Below are 20,576 nucleotides of genomic sequence, written 5' to 3'. Positions count from 1 at the left end.
TTCCCCATCTCAGTCAATTGTAGTTCTATCCTTTTAGTTGTGTGTACACATGCGCACATGTATGTACACACACATGCACACACACTATTGGAATAATTCTTGACTCTTCTTTTACTCAAAACATACGTTCTAATTTCAAAATATACCCAGAATCTGACTTTTTCTCACCACCACCATGGCTGTCGTTCTGGTCCTGAATTATTGCGACATTCTCCAATTCGTGTTTCAGCTTATCTCTTTAAATTCACCAACTGCACTCTCCCATGTAAACTTCACCACAGCAGCCAGAATTCCATCATGTCAAAACAGGTCATATCATGACACTGATCTGCTCAAATCCTCCAATGGCTTCCTACCATTCAGCATAAAGTCCAAAGAATGGCCTTAAGACTTTTAAGATATAGACCCCATATTCAGAGTATTTGTATTTGCTGTTCTTCCCATCTATTCTTCTCTAGGTATCTGCATAGCTCACTCCATCATCATCTTTTATCACCCACACAAATGATACCTTTTATCTTACTTTCATTCAACATCATTATTGTGAAATTCAATCATATTGTTGTGTATATCAGTTCATTCCTTTCTATGCTGATTAGCTCACATTATACAAATTATTTCAATTTCTTTATCTACTCAACTGTTTATTGAAATGTGAGTTGTTTCCAGTTGGCTATTACAATTAAGTGTTATCAATATTTGTTTATAAGCCTTTGTGTGGGCATATGCTTTCATTCTCTTGAAAAATGCCTACTGGTGGAATGCCTGGGTCATATGAGAGTTGTGTACTTAAGTTTTTAGGAAATTTCTAACATAGTTGTATTATTTTACATTCTCAATAGCAATGTATAAGAGTTTTGTTCCTCTCCCTCCTAATAGTTGGTATGAATAGTCTTTAAATTTTATTCCTTCTAATAGATATGTAGTAGTATGTAATTCTGATTTCAAATTTGCATTCACCTAATGACTAATGATGTTGAGCATCTTGTCATGTGCTTATTTGCTATCCTTCTCTCTTTCTTTCTGTCTTTTGGTAAAATGTCTGCTCAATTTTTTTTACTCAGCATTTACTGGGATGTTTGTCCTCTTATTAATAAGTTGTAAGAGTTATTTAGACATCTACAAACAAGATCTTTGTTGGGTATACATTTACAAATGTTTTCAGGTCAGAACCTTAAAATTTTGATGAAGTCTAATTTAATTTTTTTATGTTTATTTATTTCTGACAGAGAAAGCGAGAGAGAGCTAGTAAGAGCAGGGGAGGGACAGAGAGAAAGGGAGACAAAGAATCCAGGCTCCAGGCTCTGAGCTGTCAGCACAGAGTCCAATTCAGGGCTCAAACCCATGAACCCTGAGATCATGACCTGAGCCAAAGTCAGACACTTAACCATCTGAGCCACCCAAGTGCCCCTGATGAGTTCTAATTTATCAATTTTTCTTTACCTTTTGTGCTTTTTGTGTTCTGAGAAATCTTTGCCAAAATCAAGGTCAATAAATTTTTCTTGTTTTGTTCTAGAGCTGTTAGCTATTATGTTGAAGTCTATACTCCATTTTGAGTTGTTCTTGGTATAAGACATGAGGCAAGGTTCAAGACTTATTATTTTGCATATCATTATCCAATTTATTTAGCATCATTTATTTAAAACATTATTTCCCTATGAACTTGATTGGAATCTTTGTAAAATATCAGTTAAATATAAATGTGTGGGCCTATTTCTAGACTGTTTATTCTTTCATTGATCAACATGTCTATCTTTACGTCAATACCATACTATCTTCATTGTTATAGCTTCATAACAAGTCTTGAAATCAGATAATATAAGTCTTCCTACTTTGTTCTTCTTTTTCAAGAATGTTATGACTATTCTAGGTCCTTGACATTCCCATAAACATTTTTTAATACACTTGTTAACTTCTGAATAAAACTCTGGTGGAATTTTGGTAGAAAATGCAGTGACTCTATAGATCAATTTTGGAATAATTAGCATCTTGGTAATATTAAGTCATATAATCCATAAACATGGTGTATCTCCCCTTTGCTTAAGTTTTCTTTAATTTTTCATAGCACAGTTTTGTATTTTTCAGTGACAATTCTTTCATATATTTTGTCAAGTTTGTTAAGCATTATTATTTTTATACTATTATAAATTATATTAATTTCAATTTCTGATTGTTTAATGCTAGTGTATAAAAACTTACATATGTATATTGAACTTATGTCCTGCAATCTTACTAAACTCAGCTGGTAGTTTTACTGGATTTTTAAAAACATATTTCTTAAAATTTTTAATGTAAATTACCATGCTGGGTGCAAATGAAAATAGTTGCCCTTCTTCCTTTCCAATTTGGATGCCTTTCCCCCTGCCTTATTGTACTGTCTAAGACCTGCAGTGTTCTCTCTGGACTATCATATTATAAAATAGAAATGGTGACAGCAGGTCCCTGCCATGTTCCCAATATTAAGAGGAAAAGTTTTCAGTCTTTCACAATTAAGAATAATGCTAGCTGTAGGTTTTTGTACTTACAGGTTAAAGAGGTTCTCTTTTATTTCTAGTTATCTGAGAATCTTAAATCACTAAGGTCAATCAAAAGTCAATTCAAAAGTCTAAAGTCAATCAAGGTAATTCATTGCATCCATAGAATAAAGAGGGAAAAAAAACCCTAAAATTATATCATCTTAAAATATGTAAAAAAGGCATTTGATAAAACTCTTCTTTAACCCATGATAAAACTCAGCAAACCGTGATTAGAATTTCCTTAAAGTAATGAAGAGTGTCTATCAGAATACCTATATAATCATCATACTTCATTGTATTTTTATTGGACATCATTGTACTAATGAATAGGAAGAAAATAGAAGGGCCAATATATTGAAAGTCCAATGAATTAGGAAGAGACTAATTGAGGGAATGAGATGAGGGGGAAAAGTGGAAATCTAAATGTATTATTGTGAAGCAGTTCCAGGTGATGATAAATACCAGAAAGCAGCTACAAGATGGGGTAACAAAAGTGAAATAGATTACAATTTTTCCAATACTCAGAAAGGTGTCGAATTTCTCCTCAGTTATCTGTGTTGAGTCTTCAGGGCAGCAGATGATGATATATTCTATAAGTACACTCTCAAATCTAGTAGCAACTATGTGTGTTAAGGGAGCACTTCAAATGTGGCTTGTGTGACCAGGAAACTGAATTTATTTTATTTAATTTAGATCTAAGTAGCTAGTGCCTACCTTATTGGGCAACATAACTTCAGGTTATCAGTCTGTAGCACGACTGAGGTAGAGCAGAGGAAAAATGGTCTTTTCTTACAAGTGTCACAAAATCTTACTTAAACCATTTCTAAGGCTTTTACCTTTTATCTAATTCTTTTCAAGGGCTGAAATACCAAATCATTAGGCTGTTAGGAAACATAGGGGATAAGTAATTCTCTATTATTTCTATTTTCTTATATTATTCCCTTTTTCTCCTTCTCTTTTCTCTCCCTTTACTTTCCTGCTGTATCTCAGGATCAAGGATCAAGCACAAATGACAGAAACATTATAATCATTCATTATGTGGTAGCTATTGTAATAGGCCTTTCTAATTTTATTTTGTTAGAGAGAGTGTGTGAGTGGGGGAGAGGGGTACAGGGAGAGAGAGAATCTTAAGCAGGCTCCACGCTCAGTGTGGAGCCCACCATGGGGACGTGAGCTGAAATCAAGGGGGACGCTCAACCAACTGAGCTACCCAGGCTCCCCTAGACCTTTTCTGAGTTTTTCTAATTTTAAACAATGCTATAATGAATATCCTTTTATGTAAACATTTAAATATATCTATGATTATTTCTATAGTGTATATCCTAGAATCAATATTACCAAATCAGAGTATAAGCTTTCCAAAGCTCACTTTTCAAATTGCTTTCCAAAAAAGAATATCTCAAGAACAATGCCTACAAATATATTGCACCTCTGATGGATTATATCCATCAATCATATATTTCTTCAATATTAGACAATTACAAAATGAAATCTTACTGTTTCATTTTTGCATTTATTTGATTACAGGCTACATTAATGCTAATTCATAAGACTTTATGACAGAGTCCTCTATTATATTTCATATGCTACAAATCTTCTTTACCTCAATTCTCTCTAGGTCACTTTGGCTCAAATTCAGAATAATATTTTTCATACTCAAATGGCAAAAATGTGTGTCCTCTTGAATAGCACCAGTATAACATTTAGTTTTCTGAAAGAGAAATCCTAATTAACCCTGTTTTCTGAAAGATTCTTAACACCTCAGAGCACAAATATTATTTTTTTCTGGAAATTATAACTTTCCTAGAGAATTCTCAAGTTGTTCTCTCTTACACAACATAACAAAGACTAGTCACAATCCCCAAAATTGTCTTTGGAGCAACAGAATTCTCCTGTCCTCAATGACTGCTAACCCCAGGCCTCCAGAAATTTCAGTCATGCCCTTACCTCCTGGGATTACCTTGTTCCTTTATTCTCGGGCCTTTATAAGTGTGTTTTGTGTACCAAGGACTTCCTCATGGCTTCAGATGTCCTCCTAGATACCTTGGCTATCTGTAGCTACCTAACAATTTTCATAAGACAACACATTGGTTAATTTAATCAACCACTCCAGAAGGTAGGACTAGAAAGAGCTGTTTAATTTTGGAGTAATGAAGGCCGAGGTAGACAAGAGCTGATAGTATGCCTGTAAATCAGAAACAAATACAATAATCCAAGTAAAAATTACCTGTGTGGTACCGAAGATTGTAAAATTCGCCAGCCAGTAGATGGAAGCAGAATCCTATCTGTAAAGATGAATACTATAAATAATTCACACATCTGAGTAGTCATTTAGCACTTTGCAGTAAAAGCAGCTTTCATTCTCCAGGGATCAGCTCTTTCTTGGGCAATATTTATGCAGTCACTAATCCCTATTCAAAGGAGATTAGGGCCTTTCACTAATTTAACCCATGCCTAGGATATGACATTTTTTCCACATAATTTCAAGTTAGGTGAAGTAAACATCTAAAGAGTAAAATATCATCTGAGGCTTTCAATGCTAAGAAGCTAATCGTGCTACGTGTTTAAATGAATTCTGTTCTTGGCCCATCCTCTCAGAAAAAGAGTGCTACTTGGTTCAAGATCAGGAAGGTAGGATTAGACAAGGACAGGCAAATTCACAGAAGAAAAGGAGTAAGGGGAAGGGCATACATAATTTAGTAAAGGGAATAATGTGGCCTGTGAGTTCCATGAGTGAAAGGATATATCTGTGATGTTTGCTTCATAGGCTAACACAGTTCTGGACACCTGGTAGATATCCATCAAATATTTGTTGAATAAAACAGTGAATGATTAAACAGAAGTTCAAATGGTGTCTCCATATGATTTGCTATCTCAGCAGGTCACTTGTAAAATTTATGTAATGTATAAAACAAAGTTGAAAGGTAGTGGAAAATGATGTGGGAGGCTGAATAATGTCCCCCAAACATATCCGTGTCCTCATCACTTGAACCTGTGAATGCTCATTTATGTGACAAAAGGGACTTTTCAAATATGATCAAGTTTAAGGAACTTAACATGGGGAGAGTATCCTGGATAATCTGGATTGGGCCTAAATGTAATGGAAAGTGTTAAGAGGGAGGCAGAGGTAGGCTTGACTATACTCAGAGGGGAATGTGGTGTGGTGTTAGAAGCAGACTGGAGCTACACATTTTGAACAGGGAGGAAGAGGCCACAAGCTAAGGAATACAAAAAGGCACTACAAGCTGAGAAAAGCAAGAAAATAGACTCTTTTCTCTGAGTCTCTGAAAGGAGTCAGCCTTGCCAATGCCCAACTTTAACCCAGTGAGATTGATTTCAGACTTACGACTTCAAGACTCAGAAGAGAATAAATTTGTGCTGTGGTAAGCCACTAAGTTTGTGGTACCTTGTATAGTACCAGTAGGAAAATAACATAGGTGGTGACTGCCTTCGTCAACCCTCCTCTCACTTCCTCTGCTGTCCTCCATATACCTACCTCTTACAGAAACTGTCAATAGTGAAATGTTCAAGTAACGGTCACTGAATGTTGTATATAAAAAATCTCTGGTGGGTGAGGTTTGTGATAAGTGTTGCTGTACTATATCCAGGATTCACAGCTCATAGGTGGGTTCCAGGTACCATTCAATGGGATTTCTATTGTTAGCAGCTACTCTAAATTCTCTCCGCTTATATTATCATAGTAAATTACTATATTTTCTTATGGTCTTGGTGGCTAAGAGGATGCACCTCACATATTTTTAACTGCATGAACATAACTGACCAATGGTCATGAAACTTGTTATTTCCTTCTTGGAGAATAAATATATTTGATATTCTGAACATAATCTAGTTTCTTTTATCATGCTCCACTCTAGAAACCCTAGTTGTCTAGACCTTTGACCATAGTTCCAGTTAGCCGATTCTCTTCCAAGAAACTGAATCTGTTTCATTTGCTATTACCTCAGATTGAGATCTCACTCCATACTAGGCATGCCAGCTTGATCATAATGATATCATTCACTCAACCATAGATATTCTATTTTCCCACAGACTCCAGTTGCTATTCTGCCCATCCTTGTTCACTCTGGAGATAAAGTTTGATCAATCTCCTTGGATGAAGGAGAGCTTACCATCTAGTGGGAATACAATATAAGAAAAAAGCTAGAAACTGAAGCAGCACTTTATTTCAGAACCCAGAGCTTTAATAAGCATCCTGTGTACAGAAATCAAGTGCTTGAGCAACCTTGCCCCTATAAGTTGGAGGAATAGGAGGCACAGAGATAACAGGAAGGAGGAACCATTCAGGAGCAGGGGCACATTTGCGGGAACTAATGTCCCTGGCTACATGAAAAATTCCTAGGGACTATAGAATGTTTTGGTGGAGGCAAAGAATCAGGGAGCCCCTGTCATGAGAGTGACTAGATTCCCTGAGGTGCGGTGAAGTGGACAGGAGAGGAGGTGACATTCATGTACAGTGATGGCACTTTGCCAGCTCCCAGGAAATCCATACTCAGATTTATAATGGCAAATTCACAGATTCACAATAAACACTCATCACAAGCAGAATTGCAATAAAGTAAATACTTTCAAAATGGCCAGGGTTCTGGCAGGGTTTTAAAAAAATATATGCATTTCTGAATAAGGCAAAACAGATGCACTCCTGAATACTTTTCTGTCTTGGAATTGGAATATTTCACTACTTTGGATTTTGCTTATGAAGGATGGAGCCTTAGGCATGAAATAAATCAATGCCTGAATTTTTAAAATATGGATTTAATCCACTCCAGACCTGGCTGAAAGCACTGTATAACCTAAGATTGAGTTCTACTGATGTTGGAGGATGAATGTTAGAAAATGAAATCTGTTAAAGAATCTTATGTGTAGATGCACCTGAATAACCTCAGTAATAAAGTCCAATTAATTGTAAATAATACCTTAATAAAGCCCTTTGGTAAAAATTCATCATATAAAACTTTGTGTAGAAAGTTTGTAAGCTTCCAGCATGTGATGTCTATTTACACATTTTTGTAGGGGCGATTTCTACACCTTCTACACCTCCAAATTTTTACTCAGTTATTCTATTTCTCTCAAATCTAGGATGTTTCATTCATTAATTCACTGGGTACTTCTATGCCAAGACCATTACAGTAGGGAAAAACTGTTTCTTGACACACTGTGGGACTTGCAGGCAAGAAAGAAATTAGCAAGAGGATACATATATTAAGGAGGAATAGTTAATTGCTATAAAGAGAAATAAGTAAGATTAGTGAAATAGGAACGGACAGCACATACTATTTTAGATGGGGTTTTTAGGGAAGGCCTTCAAGAAGCTGACGTTTGAACAAAGAGAGAGTGAAGGATCAAGTCATAGGGGGCAAAATGTTCCAGATAAAGGGCTTAGGAAATGCAAAGATCCTGATATAGAGGCTGCTTGATATGTTGGAGGAACATGAGGAAGGCCTGAGTGGAGCATAGTGAGGCGGGGAAGAGGAGAATAGGAAATGAGAGGTTACAGGTAACTGTGCTTAAAACATGTAAGGCCTGGGAAGGCCATGGTAACATTAAATATACATATATGATGCCAAAAAATTATATGTTGTATCAGTGTGAGTGCTTTATAAAGTCATCAGGGTTTCTCATACCAGTTTTTATCCAGATTAGTCTACTCTGAACTTCAAAGGCCTTGATTTTCAACTAAGGTTGGTCAATGACAGGTCTTGGTGGTAAGAGGGCACCCAGCTAGCACAGCAACCCACACACTGCTAGTAAGTAACTTGATTTTGTGTCTATGAGAACTTTCACTTCAGTGGTCTTGATCCTCCTGCCTGTTGACTAATGACTTCTGAGTTCACCTCCAGTGCTGACACTGATTACTATGGTGGTAGGTACTCTGTGTTCATTAGTCAGCCCTACTATCATTGTGAGGTTCTTTGCATTGTATGAGCTACCAAATATAGAAATATTTTTTTTTACAAGTCAACCACTTTAGCCAGCCTAGAAATCCATACCAGAAAGAAAAAGGAAACATAAAAACAACAACATAGGCAAACTAATTTTATTGTTTAGATAGAGGCAAAAATTGTGGAACAGAGTTGAAAACTTGATTCTTTCAAAATCAAAATTCAATATCCTGGATATATGGTACCCTGTATCATATCACTATCTCTGCTGGTTGGGGGCTTTAAAACAATATCAACCACATATAGTGAGTGTCAAGAGCACTAGACTAGGCATCAGCAGATATGGGTTTAAGCTTCTACTCTGTCAAAACCTGACACTACAACCTTAGCAAGTCAGGTGTATTTATATAATCCTTTTATGGGCTCAAATTTTTAATCTATAATGGAAAGAAACATTGATCTTTAAGGTTATGTGGAGTAAAAAAATGCATATACTAACATGCATTATGGACTCCAAGGAAATATGCATTATGCATAAATGCCATATATATAAGGATTATAAATAAATGGTCTCTTAGGTCTCAACTAGATAGTTTTAGAAGCTGACAAAACAATCATGAATGTATCTAGAAGAAAAAAATGAATATATCTAAGAGACTTTGAGAGGGAATCATATGAAGAAAGGCATATGCTGTCAGAAATTAAAATGCATTTTTATACTTTATATATATAATTCTTATATTGTGTGATCCTGGACAGAAATAGGCATAATAATGAGATTAGAAAACCCAGACACTCATAATCTAATATTTTGCAAAGGCAGAGAATATAGATTATTAAACACATAGTATTTAGGGCAAGTGGCTAACAATTTGTTGAAATAATTAGGTTCCTTATCTCAAAATACTACATCAAAGGGTACCTGCATGGCTCAGTTGGTAGAATATGCAACTCTTGATCTTAGGATTGTGAGTTTGAGCCCCACATTGGGTGTACTTTAAAAAACCTTTGTAAACACTACTACATCAAAATAAATCCAGATACATTAAATATTTTTAGAAACTAAATCATAAAACACAGATAAATGCAGGCAATCGTATCATCATAAGGCAAGAAAATTATTTTAAGCACATTTATAAATTTAGATTCTATACAGGAGTATATGATTATAGAATTTAAAAATATATTTAAGTCAAAATTCACATTAAACAAAATTTATTTTTTTTAATGTTTGTTTTTGAAAGAGAGAGAGAAAAACAGAGTGGAAGCTGGGGAAGGGCATAGTGGGAGGGAGACACAGAATCCAAAGCAGGCTCCAGGCTCTGAGTTGTCAGCACAGAACCCAGTGCAAGGCTTGAACCCACAAACCACCAAGACCATGACCTGAACCCCAAAGTTGGACGCTTAACTGACTGAGCCACCCAGGTGCCCCAATATGTAAGTTTTAATACACTAGCAAAAATGAAAATCAAAACAGTGAAATGCCATTTTTAATTTGTAAATTTGATAAATTGGTGAAGTTTGAGGACAGCTAATCTTTCAAATGCTGTTTGTGAGGTTCTATTGTCTTTCCCTTTTGGAATGCCACTGGGTTAGTATATTTGAAACATTCTATCTCTAGGAATGTATTTTAAAGAAATAAATATAAAGCAAAAGGATGCATGCATGAAATTTTCCTTGTGGATTTGTTTATATACCAAACAGAAGAGACATAAAAAATAATTTATTAATAATTTATATCTTAGATCTTTGATTACATTAGTAAAACAAACTTGGAATTGTGAAAAGAGGAAATAGAAAATAAAAACAATTTTTTAGTTTAATTTTTAAAATTAAACTGCAATTCTATTGAGGTAAAATTGACATACAAAATTGTAAGATATCTAAAGTGTACACAGTTGTGATTTGATATACATATGTGTTGTGAAAGAATCCCCCATCTAGTCAATTAACCCATCCATAACCTCACTTTTTTGGTGTGTGAGAACATTTAAGTTCTACTCTTTTAGCAATTTTAGTTATACAATACAGTGTCATTAACTACAGTCACCATGTTTAACAGTAGATCCACAGATCTCATTCCTCTTATATCTGAAAGTCAATACACTTTTACCAACCTCTCCCTATCTCTCCCACCCTCTAGCCCCTGGTAACCGTTCTTCTACTCTCTGATTCTAAGAATTTAATCTTTTTTTAAAATAGATTTCACAGGTAAGTGATACCATGTAGTATTTGTCTTTCTCTAGCTGACTTATTTCACTTAGCACAGTGCCCTCAAAGTCCATCCATGTTGTCACAAACGGCAGGATTTCTTTCTTTCTCATGGCTGATTTACATTCCATTGTATATATATATATACCACATCTTCTTTACCCATTTATCCACTGATGGACACTTGGGTTGTTTCCAAATCTTGTCTGTATGAATAATGCTGCAGTGAACATGGAAGTGCATATGTCTCTTCAATATCCTGTTTTCTTTTCCTTTGGATAGAAGTGTAATTGCTGGATCATATGGTAGTTCTATTTTTATATTTTTGGGGAAATTCCATACTGTTTTCTATCATGGCTGCACAAATTTATATTCTCACCAATAGTGCACAAGGACTTCCTTTTCTCCACATTTCTGTCAACCACCTATTATCTCTTGTCTTTTTGGTAATAGCCATTTAAACAAGTGTGAAGTGATATCTTATTGTGGTTTGGATTTTCATTTTCATGATGATTAGTGATACTGAACATTTTTTCATTTACTTGTTGGCTATCTGCATGTCTTCTCTGGAAAATGTCTACTTTGTTCTTCTGTCCATTTTTAAATTGGATTGTTTAATTTCTTGCTATTGAGTTGTAGGATTTCTTTATATAGTTTGACTATTAACCCTTTATCAGCTATGTGATTTACAAATACTTTCACTCATTTTGTAGGTTGCCTTTTCATTCTGTTGTGGGTTTCCTTTGCTGTGAAGAAGTTTTTTTTTTTTTTTTTTTTTAATTTGATGTCATCCCACTTGTTTATTTTTGCTTTAGTTGCTTTTGCTTTTGGTGTCAAATCCAAAAAAAATCGCTGCCAATATTAATGTCAAGGAGCTTACCTCCTATGCTTTCTTCTAGGAGTTTTATGGCTTGTTCTTACTTTCAAGTCTTTTAAATTTAACATTTTAAATGTTTAATCTTACACAAAGGGAGTCAATAGACAGCATTTATTATTTGATTATTTTGCATTTTTCAGAAGAGAAAAATAGTATTAACGTATATTTTTATAATTTTTAGACAACCAATTGCAAAATATTTTTCAAATTGCTAAAGAAGTGGCTATGATTTCCATACTGTTAGTAAAAACTAAAATCAAAAATATAGCACATATACATATGGAAGAATAAAGGAAGATACCAGGAAAAGTAAAACCAAATGCAATACATAATATAAAAGAGGAAAACCAAACATCAGGTATGACAATTAAATATATTTGCTAATAGACAAAATTTTAGATAAGGTAAAATTTTAGAAAATTCAATTTTATACTGTTAATAAATTTCTAACCTTAAACAGAACACAGAAAATAGAAAAAAATAAAGGCAGCAATAGAGATACATCATGTAAACATAATCAATGAAGACAGAAGTAGCAATATTTTTATTAAAATAAAATTCAAAAAATTAACTATAAATATTAATATAACATATTAATATATATTACACATATTTTTTTAGAAAATCAAATCTATACTTCATAAAGACATGATAGCTATAAAACACATTAAGTTCTACAAGTAAAAATTTTTGAAAAAATGGAATTAATTCATAAAACTTTTTCAATTATATTGAAAGATTTTAATATATGATTACTCTCAAGCTTTAAAAAACAGGAAAGAAAATAATATCAAAAGATGGGAGGTGCATAATTAATTGGTTTGATATGGTACATATGTATTTATTATTGTCCTTTATCATTAATAAACATCCTTTTTATTTTCCAAACCTGAACTTATTAATATTCATAAATTAACTTCTTTGGTTTAAACCTTTTATAAATTTCCAAAAGGATAAAATTAATAGGCTACATTCCCTAATTGTAAATGTGATTAATCTGAAAACTAAAAGGCAAATTTAAATTAAAATTTCCAAACAGAGAAATTTTAAATCATTCTCCTTTTAGAGCAAATAGGAATTTTAAATCAAATTGAAAATCAAGAATGTATTTGTAAACAATTACAAAAACATCATTGGTACTACATCAGGGCAAACCTTTTAATTATACACAAATTTTTACTGTAAGAGATATTGGTAAATGATATAAGCTTACAAATCAAGAATTTAGGTAAAGATTTTTTTAAAGCATGCCTAAAGAAAGCAGAAGTAAAGTAAAAAACAAAAATTAATCAATTAGGTAGCAGAGAAACAGAATCCAAAAGCCATTTCTTTGAAAATATCAAGAAAATAATTCCCTGTTAAGCAAAATTCAGAAAAAAGCCAAACTCGGTCATAAAATTAGGAATGAGAAAAGAGTGTAATAGCAAGTTGAGGCTTATGTGCTCTAATTTTATGAAATTAAAAAATCTGGGGGTGCCTGGGTGGCTCAATCAGTTAAGCGACCAACTCTTGATTTCAGCTGGGTCATGATCTCACCCACTCCAGCCCTACATCCAACTCTGCACTGACAGCATGGAGCCTGCCTTGGATCCTCAGTCTCCCCCTCTCTCTGTTGCTTCCCTGCATCCTCTCTGTCTCAAAAATAAATAAGCAGTTAAGAAAAATTTAGAATTTCCTAGAAAACATACAATTTGTTGAATCAGGAAGCAGATTTCAAAAAAAAAAGCTACAATAACCAATCAAAAACTTTTAAAAATATTTTAAGTATTTAAAAATATTTAAATTTAAAAATATTATTTCTTTAAAAAGCTAGAAGCACTCTTTCAAATGTAAAAGAAACACATATTTCCTATGTTATAAAATCTGTTCCGGAACCTTAAAAACTAAATAGTTTAACAGTTAACTTTACAAAACTACATAAGCCTGATACCAGAAGCCGACATATAAGATAGAAAAAAAAATTAAAAGGAGGAGGATAAAATTGTATTTTTAATACATTGCATTGAAGAAAATTAGTTAGGCCCAAGACTTGTTAACAAAAGTTGATTTAATTCCAAATGAGTTTGAGTTACACATCCTCTTGAAGAGATCAGCAATGTACATCATCACATCTTAAAGGTTCTGCACTTGTGTGAGAATTATCATTAACGGCAAATTCTAAAATTTTTCAAACATATAACATTTTTTTACATCTTCATTATTAACACTTAAATACGTTAATGTACCTCTAATGCTTGATCATAGTTGGTCCTCAATAAATATGTTATTCTTTTTCTTTTTTCCTAATTGTGAGATTTTGTGTCTTCAACAGTAGATGGCATTGAGCTTAATCATAACCATTCAGGCTTTTCCTGATGGAATGGTTACAGAGCTGATTAAACATGTCGTCAAGTTAAAATAAAAATACAGGGAACAGAAAGGAGATAAAGAGAGTTTGGAGACATCGAGGGAAGGGAGGAAGCTCCAAGGTCTTCATTGCACAAAGTGGGGAAACATGATATGATTTATGTTTATTGAACAAGAAATGGAGGTATTTTTAATTTTTTTTTTCAACGTTTTTTTTATTTTACTTTTGGGACAGAGAGAGACAGAGCATGAACGGGGGAGGGGCAGAGAGAGAGGGAGACACAGAATCGGAAACAGGCTCCAGGCTCTGAGCCATCAGCCCAGAGCCTGACGCGGGGCTCGAACTCACGGGCCTCGAGATAGTGACCTGGCTAAAGTCGGACGCTTAACCGACTGCGCCACCCAGGCGCCCCAAGAAATGGAGGTATTGATGTGACATTCAAGGAACTCAGAATAGTGACCTCACTAGTACTAATTACAAGGAATGAGAGACATAACTCCTCATCTATCAGACAGTCAATAGACATTGCCCAAAGTTGGTAAGTCAAGAAAGTGGTACAAACATATTATTTAAAGATGTGGAAGTGACTATTTTGAAAAACCAACAACCCAAACTAATTAGAAGTAATTGCCTTTGAGGAACAAAAGTGAAGTTGGGGTGGAGGACTGTTACTTTTCATTTTAAATCCTTCTGTATTATTTGATTTTTTTTAAATGATGTGCCTGTTTTGGTATGTTAAAGCTTTCCTAATGTAAATGTGTAGATGTACAAATTTCATTTTTAGCAGAGTTAGTGGAAGATGACAATTTAGGATATAGATTAATACAGGCATAATGTGACTGTTCAAAACTACTAAAACTCAATTTCAATCTTGGCTCAACCAACTACTAGGACTTGATGATTTTAAATAAGTCACTAAAACTCACTAAACCTCAGTTTTTTCCTCTAAAAATATCAGTAATTATAACTACCACATAATGTTATTTTGATATTTGAAATTGAGACAATGTGTCTAAAGCACACAGCACACATATGGAGAGTGCTTAATATTATTATACTTAATAGTTATAAAGTAACTTAATAGTTGTTTTTAAAATTATTCTCGATTATATGCTGTAGTCAATGTATTTTTTCAATCTCCCTTTAGGTATGAGCATATAAATATGTAATATGTAAGTGGAGATTTCTTAAATGCCAATTGTCACAAAAATTCTTCTAGTTTTTAAGAATTTCAGAACATTTTTATTACCTGCTTTAGAGGCATCATGATGTATTGGAGGAACCCGGGATTAATTTGTCCCCCTCCACCTTGGGTAAGTCATTTAATCCAATTTAAGTCACTCCATTTATAAAATGGCATAGCTGGAGATTGACCTGTCTGAAAATTATAGAGAATCAGATGTTCATTTGAGGTGCTGGCCACTTCTAAAGGCTGGAGAATAAGAGAATAAAGTGACCCATTGAATATGGAGCAACTGTGAGATTCCCACATGTCAGTCAAGGCTTGACTTCCAAATGTCTGGCCCTAGGACTGAGGGAATTTATTTGACCTCTGAAATGAAGTTTGGTTTGTTAGAAAAAAAAATTAATCATGTGCTTTTTGAGGCATAAAAAGCCTGCTTATTTCTGTCAGATGAATTTACTCATCTAAAATAATCAGGGTTTCTCTTTGCAAATTCAATTCCCACTAAATCATACTAAATCATATGCCATATTTTTGAGTTTCATATACAGAATTCCACTTGTTGAATTAATGGCTATGCATAAAAATACGGTTCCTTTTCACTGACAGTACATTAACAAAAAAAGATCATTCAATCAACTTTCATGCCAATATTCATTTTTCAAGTTACTCAAGAGTAAATTGGATAAGATTCTGTTTACAGATTTACTTGCAAAAAAATTATTTTTCATGATATTGCTACAAATGTTTAAAAAATAAAGAGGATGTGGGAGACAGGATGAAGAACTTGAACTTTAATTATATCTCTACAGAGCAAATTCTTGACAAGTATACTCCCTCACCAACTTGGTAAATATTTATTGTGGGTAAGATTGATACTGAGATGACAAAAAAGAATTCCTGCTCTCACATTAGCACATCAGCAGCAGGTCTGATGTAGGCATGCTTGAAACAAAAAACGTCTATTTTCATTTTCATAAATAGTAAAATATGAGAAAATCTTGCATCACTAATTCAAATAAAATGACAAAATGAATATACACCTAAAGGAAATTTTCTCTTCTCTCCATCCTAAACTTTCCATCTTTTTTTTTCTATTCATACTTACAGGATTGGTATGTAATGGAAAAATGAAAAGACAGCAAACTATTTTGTTTGTACTATATTATCCTTCCATTGTTGAAGACTATTACCTTTTTGAGCTAGACCTTCTTGTTGGACATAGGCTCTAAGAAACTCCTCAAAAAACTTATTTTTGGGAGTTTCCTGATTGCACATTCTGTTTGTTGTATAGGCTGCTAATAATTGCAGTACAATTTCGAGATTCCACTGGGGCAGTTTCTACCTTAATTCTGCTTTTCTTGTGAGGCCCAAGCCCCTCTCATGCAGCTGTGGTGGAGATAGAAAAATATAGTACATAATAGAGCTGACGATTAAAGATGGTGGACCGCTGAGCCTACTACATCTTCTCAGAGGAGCACCAGGAAGCCCGCAAAGAGGAAAGGGCTGCCCTGACTTATTCAGTTGTCCAGAAACAGAGAGCTATCTGGCAGTCCGCAGCAGTGTCAGCAGCCTGCCCAGAAACTATTAGGCCCTGTGATGAGTGCCAGTTAGAGCACCCAAGAACCACACCATCACTCAACCCCTCAGTCTGCATTCCTGTTATAACACCTATGGCTACTGTACTTTCAGAAATTCAACTTTCAAATATGTTTTAGGATCACGTCACGTGCATACATGTAACAGCTTACATTCAAATTGGGACAGTATTATATTACCAATATTTTTAATCCACTAAATTTATAGAAGGACAATAAAGCACGTTAATATTAATTTTATTCCTTTACCACCAAGGTCACTTTAAGCATCACACACAATGCACATATAATGAATGGTAGAATAGGTAATAATCCAAAATTCTAATCCCCCAAGATTATTTGCCACTATACATTTCTGTATCGATTACTGTATTCCAAAAAAAAAAAAAAAAAAAGGAAGAGCTTAAAAATATCTTTCTCTACATGTTCTGACTCTATCCTAACATCTGCATTAAGGTCATATTTAAAGGAGGCCAAGATATAATTTAATTTTTTAACAGTATTCTCTCCCCCTTGACAAGTATCTCAGTTTAGAAATTACACACAGCCATTAGACTATTAGGACACTTGTTCTACTAGAAATACAGCTACTATATCAATGGGCACAAGGCAAAATTTAGCAGGACGAGTAAATAATATAAGTAATTTATATAAATAATATAATGAATTAAAAGGTTTAGATGAACTTTATTATCTACATTGTCTGTTATATGTTTAATTATATTTGTTATCAGATACGTCATCTAATACCTAGGGTCAAAATCCAAGACATCTTTTGAAAGGAGAAAAAAAATTACACTTTAAAACCCTTTAGATTGAAATCTATTTGCAGAATTTCCAGAAATTAGAAAACATGGCTTCAAGTCGTAATCTTTCTAAAGCTGTGTTTCCTTGCCTGGCCAGTAGTTGGGTTGTAGCAAATGATCACCTGTAGTACAGTTTTCCTTCCTGATTGTTGTAGACACCATTGTTCCTTCTCTCTTGGTTCTGAAGCTTCTATGTTTTGAAACACAATTTTTCTTTAAAGTGAAAAGTACTGCAATACTTAGGAAAATAGACACTGTGCCCAGCATCACAGTTAGTCCCAGATATATGTGTCTAAAAGAAGAGAGATGCTCAATCACAATTATTGCAACTATCCAACTTTAAAGTGTGAAAGGAAGGCAACATTAATCAATAAATATCATGTCAATAAAACCGATCTACCAATGAAACCATCATGAGGATGATTTTCCTTAAGAATGCAGATTCAGTGGCTATAAAAGAGCTTTCTGTGAACATTGGGCAGACTACTGAAGACAGTGTACTAATATAAAGCCATCTCTTAGTGATGCCATAATTTTAGTTACGACTAATTACATAATCAGTTCCATCCTCTCTGTAAATTATTCCCTTAAACCAGGTGACCATATGCCTATTTGTCCAGAACAGTCCTAGCTTATGCTGGTGTTATCCCAGTGTACTTTTTAATAGTGCCCCTTTCACTCTCAAAAGTGTCCAGGTTGAATAATAAATTATGTGGTTACCCTACCCTTGAAACTTGCCCAGATGCACTTCTACAAAAAAAAAAAAAAAAAAAAAAAAAAAAAAAAAAAAAAGGAGCAATGTTAAGGGAGAATCAGAGCTCTTAGTAGAGCAGAATGAGGTTTGATTCACTTTCTTCAATAGGAAGACTTTAGTTCTTCATTCTATCATAAAACAGGACAGGTTAAATGATTTATTCTGGTCACCTTGTACACATACTCAGTCTCTGACTGAAATACATTGTCTTTACATTAAAGTGAATGCAGCCTTAGCAAATGTGAGCAAAGCACGAATTCTACTCACAGATCAAGTCCCTTTCAAACCAAAATAAATTTCTCACATAACATCAAAGCCTATTAAATCAAACAAACTTATTTAAGATGGTTGGCTCAATTCACATCCAACTTCCAACTTACACAGTTCAGTACCAAGTTTATTTCTCCAGAAAATGCTCAGATTGTAAATCTAAAAAAAAAAAAAAAAAAAAAAAAATCCTTCCTGCTTTTAAGCCATTGAAGCATTGCTTTAAGCAATAAGGGGACTAAGTGTTGGATGAACTGAACTGAATGATACCATAGTGAAAAAGCCATGCCCCTCAGCTCCATACACACTCATACACACAGAAAAAACCTTTTACTTTTATGCATCTCAAGTACTGGAATAATTGAACATCAGTTTGGCAATAAAAACTAGACAGATTTAGAGCCAAATCCAACTCTTGCCCAGGGGGATTATATCTGACGTAAATGGGACAGTTTGGCTCAGTTTAAAAAAGAATAGAATTGAACCCAAAATGTGACCTAAATTTAAATGCTTCTGAGCTCCAGAGAATTACCCACTTGTGCGCATAAAGTTGCCAAATTCTATTGTATTCTGGAATCTTTTGTGAATTAAAAAAAATGATTACTCATTTAAGATGGGAGTCGAGATTAGGAATGGGGACAAACACAGGTCTAGCCAAGTGAATAATAAAATTATTCTATAAAATAGAACACACCTCTTAGTTAGATTATCATTCCGCAGTGAAACTACATAAGGAATGTTTATTGCCAATTTCATTGTGCAAAGTAGCAGTGAGATGCAGGAATGAGGATGATACGGTACCTGAAAGCATTTGAATCATATAATCTGCAGGATCCTCTACTTCCACATCTTTTAAATCCCCATTTGAGGCATGAAGTGTCAATCAAAATTCCAAAATACACGGGAGCTGGGATTCCTGCTGTGTGGAAAACAAATAATTGCTTCTAAAAATATACACACATCTTTGTAATGAATGAGTCTCTGGAACCAATTACTTTCAAACTAAAAAAAATACTGCTTTGGAGGTAATAGGGTACCTATAGGAGACCAGGATATGCCACCTCATCATCTTCCTCTAGCATAAAGGTTATTTTGAGAAACAGAAAGCACAGGAGAAGCCCTGAAGATAGAACGCGTTTCCTTTTGTAAGGGAAATTTACATTTATAAGAGAAATCTCCATTTGTAAGAGGGTCCCCCTCTCTGTACCAAGGAGAGAAGGATGATTCTTAATTCCAAGAGGCTTTTAGCAAAGGAGAAGGCGTACAGCTAAATCTCCATAACAGGGGTGCCTGGGTGGCTTGGTCGGTTAAGCGTCCGACTTCAGCTCAGGTCATGATCTCACGGTCCATGAGTTCGGGCCCCGCGTCGGGCTCTGTGCTGACAGCTCAGAGCCTGGAGCCTGTTTCAGATTCTGTGTCTCCCTCTCTCTCTGCCCCTCCCCTGTTCATGCTCTGTCTCTCTCTGTCTCAAAAATAAGTAAATGTTAAAAAAAAAAATTAAAATCAATCAATCAATCAATCAATCTCCATAACAAACCTAACCCCTGTGTACCTTACTTTTCCTGGTCATCTTCCCATTACTTAAGAATGGGTTTTACTATTTTATGCTTTTATCACCCTTCTATTGGGCTGAAAATACTGATTCTAATTATATTAACATCTCATCTGTTTTATCTAAAAATATGTAATAGTTCAACATAACAATACCAATGTTAATATTAAAGATAAGACTGCAAAATGTAGTGAGGCTATGTGGATTTGGTAATGATCATGTCCTTTTAAGTCTAAATGTTTTTCTTTATGGTTATGCCCTCTTATATGATATACAGCTAGTTTCAGTTTGTTTGAAAAATGTCTTAGTTTCTTTCCATTGTTTTTTAATTATAGAAAACCTTTGCATAATTTCAAATTAAAACATAAAGAAGAGTTACATTTACAAACTCTACTTTCCATCCTGTCCTCTCTTTTTCCCTTTCTTCCCTTACAGTCACCACAACCACCATCATCATCATCATGTTTTTAGTTTATACTTCCTTTCTTTTTTTAAATATTAGCAAATACATTTGCATATGCATATAATATTTCCACTTTTCCATACTTCTTACACCAAATGCATC

General features: G+C 34.2%; 2 protein-coding genes across 14 annotated transcripts in view; both read right to left on the bottom strand.

Annotated features, from left to right (window-relative positions):
- LOC101088850 (solute carrier organic anion transporter family member 1B3) overlaps nucleotides 1–4,777 on the bottom strand; it is a 79,557-nt gene extending 74,780 nt beyond the window's left edge. For 2 of the 3 annotated variants that reach the window (XM_045061487.1, XR_006600578.1), the window contains exon 1: nucleotides 4,744–4,777. The gene's annotated coding sequence lies outside the window, so the exon portion shown is untranslated. The remainder of the gene's footprint in view (nucleotides 1–4,743) is intronic. The other variant, XM_019834642.2, reaches the window with a different exon arrangement.
- A 9,398-nt stretch (nucleotides 4,778–14,175) lies between these two features.
- SLCO1C1 (solute carrier organic anion transporter family member 1C1) overlaps nucleotides 14,176–20,576 on the bottom strand; it is a 76,279-nt gene continuing 69,878 nt past the window's right edge. For 7 of the 11 annotated variants that reach the window (XM_045061474.1, XM_045061480.1, XM_045061483.1 and 4 more), the window contains 2 exons: nucleotides 19,261–19,378; nucleotides 15,814–17,730 (listed from right to left, as the gene is read on the bottom strand). In XM_045061474.1, the coding sequence (XP_044917409.1) occupies nucleotides 17,508–17,730; nucleotides 19,261–19,378 (341 nt within the window). In that variant the 3' untranslated portion in view covers nucleotides 15,814–17,507. Of the gene's footprint in view, nucleotides 15,230–15,813; nucleotides 17,731–19,260; nucleotides 19,379–20,576 lie in introns of those variants that run through there. The other 4 variants (XM_045061479.1, XM_045061482.1, XM_045061481.1 and 1 more) reach the window with 4 other exon arrangements.

Source organism: Felis catus, chromosome B4 (genome assembly GCF_018350175.1).
Source record: "Felis catus isolate Fca126 chromosome B4, F.catus_Fca126_mat1.0, whole genome shotgun sequence".
In the NCBI taxonomy this organism is placed as follows: Eukaryota; Metazoa; Chordata; class Mammalia; order Carnivora; family Felidae; genus Felis; species Felis catus.
Note: the sequence above shows the minus strand (reverse complement) of the source record. Positions and strands in the feature narration are given on the sequence as shown.